Genomic DNA, 4,039 nt, shown 5'->3' with positions numbered 1-4,039 from the left:
TTTCTAAGTATCTTTGAAGGCCCTAACTGTTTCGACATTGATGTTGATCACACTAGTCTACTGTTGTGATTCATCTCATTTTTGGGTCACTTTCAGAATCAAAATTTGTTAAGCAAGATTTGAATAAAAGCGATTGAATTTGTAATTTAGAGCGTCATGTTACAGCCATGGTTCTCATTTTAATAGTACTTCATGTTAGTTGTTCATTAGCGTTGCGGTGGAATTGCGATTTTTGTTCGTTTCTCATCTTCATTTGCGATAGTTAAACACCCTCTTAGTGTTTGTGACCAAGTTGCAATTACTCTTGCAATTGCAGAACTAGTTGAAGTTATCACTTGCTTGTCTTCACTCTTCCACGTATCTACTCAGCTTTTATCGTTTCTCAGTTGAGTGTTTCATAAGTTTTATTGCCTCATATTGCATTGCATTTTTGGAATTGTCTGGACTCATTTAGTCTATCTTTTATTAATCAACAGAAAAAGGATTTATGCTATTATTATATGAACTTATCCCAAATGATAGGAACCTCAGTTCATATCTATTGCCTATTAATTTCTTTTGCATTCTTTTCTTCATTTATGATTGTCATGAGCTTATATCATGATTGAGGATTTATTAATTTTGTTTCTTCTTCTGCAGGGGTAGTCTAAAATCACCTTGGTCACGTAGGAGAAGAAAACATGCCCTTCTACCTAAACAATGGAAGAATTTATTCACCCCAGATGGAAAGCTCATTGATGGTGGTGTTAAGTTTCTGAAGAAAATTCGAAGTGGAGTATGTCATTAAATTTGTTTCAGACTTCTTTGCCTGCATGTTTGTCTGATTTTGTTGCAGATTGTATCTGATTTCTTCTGTTTGAGTTGATATATTACTGCTGTTTGAGAATTTATTATTTGCATCTTCAACGCAGGGTGTTGATCCAAGTATTAGAGCAGAGGTGTGGCCATTCCTCCTGGGAGTGTAAGATTCTCATACTATTATTTATATGTACCTTGTCATAGTTCGATTCAAACAAACCTTTCTGTCTCCTTTGAACTCCTTAATTCTTGCTTTCATTACCTCGTGGTTAGCTTCCTCCTTCAGAATCACTTTTTAGTGGCCTGATTCCGTTTCCTAATTGATCATTATATCACCTCTTTATCATATTTTGATGTTTTCACATTGTTCATTGTCTCAATGATTCTTCACTTTGATACAGAGTCTTGGTTAAAGATTTTATTTTGTTAGTTGCTAGTAACTTTGGAAGTTGGAAGTAAGAGGAGGGAAAGTGGAGTGTTTAATAATTAATGTATTCGTTTGCATTTTATGCTCTAGGGATTCATATTTAAGCCCTGCTTTTTCTTGCTGCTTGAGCTTTTCGTCATTCTAATTATTTGTCATATAAGCACTTATCCAAAACAAATTTTTATGACATGATGATTTGTTATGCATTCATAGGTAGGTCTTAAAGACCAGTTACACCACCTGACTGTGTTTTCTCCATGCTTAACAGATATGACATCAACAGTTCAAAGGAAGAAAGAGATTCCATTCGAAGTCAGAACAGGCATGATCAATTTATTTCTTCTGCTTCTTTAACATGCAGATTCATCAGCTGATGCTTATAACTGTTACCCATCATCCCTTTTCCCTTCTCTCTCTCTCTCTCTCTCTGTGTTTGGAGTTTTTATTTGTTTGCTTATTTCTGATACAGAAAAGAGTATGATAGCTTACGGAAACAGTGCCGCCAAATTCTTAAACGTACTGAGAAGAGCGGTAAGTTGAAAGAAACTTCTGGAAACAGCTGCAATGAGGAAAGTGAGGATTTCAGTCAAGTTCTTGATTCTCCAGGCTTAGAGGATGTGGTTAGTGGTAGGAGGTCCCACTCCACCGAGGGAGGAAGCCCGGTGGTTGATGATTCAGATGGCCCTGTGTATGATCCAAGTCATCAAACCCTCCTATCCTCGGACTCATTTTTGGAGGGAGATGGTGATAAGAGTGTAGTCACTTGTGAAGATGCCTCTACTGGTGAAACAGAATCATCTGATACTGATTCCTCTGAAGAACATGAAAACACACCTCTCCTTGCCTCAGAAATAACTGAGGGAAATAATATTGATGAAGATGATAATGATACTTCCTGTCCCTCCAAGATAGAAGGCAGGTACAAATCCCACACTGATGAAGATTTTGCCACATGGCAGAGAATCATCCGCCTGGATGCTGTGAGGGCAAATGATGAATGGATCATTTACTCTCCATCTCAGGCTGCAGTATTAGAAATCAAAGCACAACGGTTAGCTGAGAGTGTTGGCTTGAAGGATTATGATCACTTAGAGCCATGCAGAATCTTTCATGCTGCTCGGCTTGTTGCTATCCTTGAGGCTTATGCCCTCCATGATCCTGAGATAGGTTACTGCCAAGGAATGAGTGACTTGCTCTCACCAATCATCTCGATGGTAGAGGATGACTCTGAGGCCTTCTGGTGCTTTGTAGGTTTCATGAAAAGAGCTCGTCACAATTTCCGACTTGATGAGGTAGGCATTCGAAGACAGTTAAACATTGTCTCCAAGATTATCAAGTGCAAGGATATTCATCTATATAGACATCTGGAGAAGCTGCAAGCAGAAGACTGCTTCTTTGTGTATAGAATGGTTGTAGTTCTTTTCAGGAGGGAGTTAAACTTTGAGCAGACTCTTTGCCTGTGGGAAGTGATGTGGGCAGACCAAGCAGCAATTCGTGCTGGGATTGCGAAGTCTGCTTGGGGGAGGTTGAGACTTAGAGCTCCCCCTACTGATGATCTTTTGCTTTATGCAATAGCAGCTTGTGTTTTGCAGAGGAGGAAGCTAATTATAGAGAAGTATAGCAGCATGGATGAAATAATGAGAGAATGCAATAGTATGGCTGGACAACTGGATGTCTGGAAGCTTCTGGATGATGCCCATGACTTGGTGGTCAATCTGCACGACAAGATTTAGGACTAGTCTTTGGCTTTTTTTTTTTGTCATGTCCTTCACTGATTTTCTTTTTACCCTTTAAACCTTTTCTCCCTCTCTATATTTTCCTCAACTCCTCTCACCATTTAGGGATCCCTGCTAAACCAAGGGATCTGCAAGTTACTTCACATCTCTGCTTGAAACAAGCATTCAATAGGTAAATTCCTGTATTAAGTAAATTATTGTGGGATTTATCATGTATTGCCCGCACTCAAAAGCTTCATCTGGGTGATGGTGGCAACGCTGAAAAATCAGCAATTTAGAATGTTTTACCTTGCTTGCAATTCTTGAATGAAGAGAATCTTTGCACATTAAGTTTTCTCTTTGTGCTTCAGTTCTTTGTATCAGTTCATTACCGATTGCTGTTTAGCGTGTTGCAACCCTGTTGAGCTCTCTCTTTTTTGGTTATACAACCCAACCCTATTAAACGCTTTACTCTGGTTCCTCTAGCATCAGCATCTCTGCTTGTCTAATGCGTTTTTTAATAAAATAAAGTATAGTTTTTCTATACTTATTCAGTTATCTTTGTGTATTTGCTAAAAATATTTCTAGTATTTTGGTTAAAGAAGAAAGAATTCTGTATTCTATAATTATTCAAAGTCTTAACAAATGGGTTGAATTTGGTTGGAATTAAATTCTCAAAGTTTATTCCAATTTTAATCATTGGATTTCTTAAACAACCGAATTTGGATACTACACATTATGTTACTAGTAAAAACTAAAAAGACCGGGTCCGTGCAATTTGGGTGGAAGTAAAAATCTAGCATATGAATGTTATTTCCTTCATCTTCAGTTTACCATTTTTTACAACTTCTTTTTACTTCTCCGGCTGAAGTAACTTCTTTTTAACGTCCGACCTTTTCTATCCGTTTTTCTCGACCTATGCTTCACCGCACTGTATATCTTCTTTTTTTCTTTTCACTCTCCGTTGTTCTTTCGTTTTAGATCTTCTACGATTCTGTTCTGGGTGAAATCACTCGTTCATCGCAATGTCCGCAATGACCGAGGAATCCGAACTTCAAAACGGATTCCAACCACAATCAGAACCCGAACCAGAATCGAA

At 38.0% G+C, this 4,039-nt stretch overlaps 1 protein-coding gene across 1 annotated transcript in view; it reads left to right on the top strand.

Moving 5' to 3' along the window:
• Window positions 1-3,291, top strand: part of LOC110412465 (Ypt/Rab-GAP domain of gyp1p superfamily protein) — a 3,568-nt gene extending 277 nt beyond the window's left edge. Inside the window, exons 2-5 of the mRNA XM_021423001.2 lie at window positions 640-775; window positions 912-961; window positions 1,494-1,547; window positions 1,695-3,291. Coding sequence (XP_021278676.1) covers window positions 640-775; window positions 912-961; window positions 1,494-1,547; window positions 1,695-2,958 — 1,504 coding nt within the window. The 3' untranslated portion in view covers window positions 2,959-3,291. The remainder of the gene's footprint in view (window positions 1-639; window positions 776-911; window positions 962-1,493; window positions 1,548-1,694) is intronic.
• Window positions 3,292-4,039: the final 748 nt, after the last annotated feature.

This window comes from Theobroma umbraticum, unplaced genomic scaffold, assembly GCF_002168275.2.
Source record: "Theobroma umbraticum cultivar Fairchild unplaced genomic scaffold, ASM216827v3 scaffold_30.0, whole genome shotgun sequence".
NCBI lineage: Eukaryota > Viridiplantae > Streptophyta > Magnoliopsida > Malvales > Malvaceae > Theobroma > Theobroma umbraticum.
Note: the sequence above shows the minus strand (reverse complement) of the source record. Positions and strands in the feature narration are given on the sequence as shown.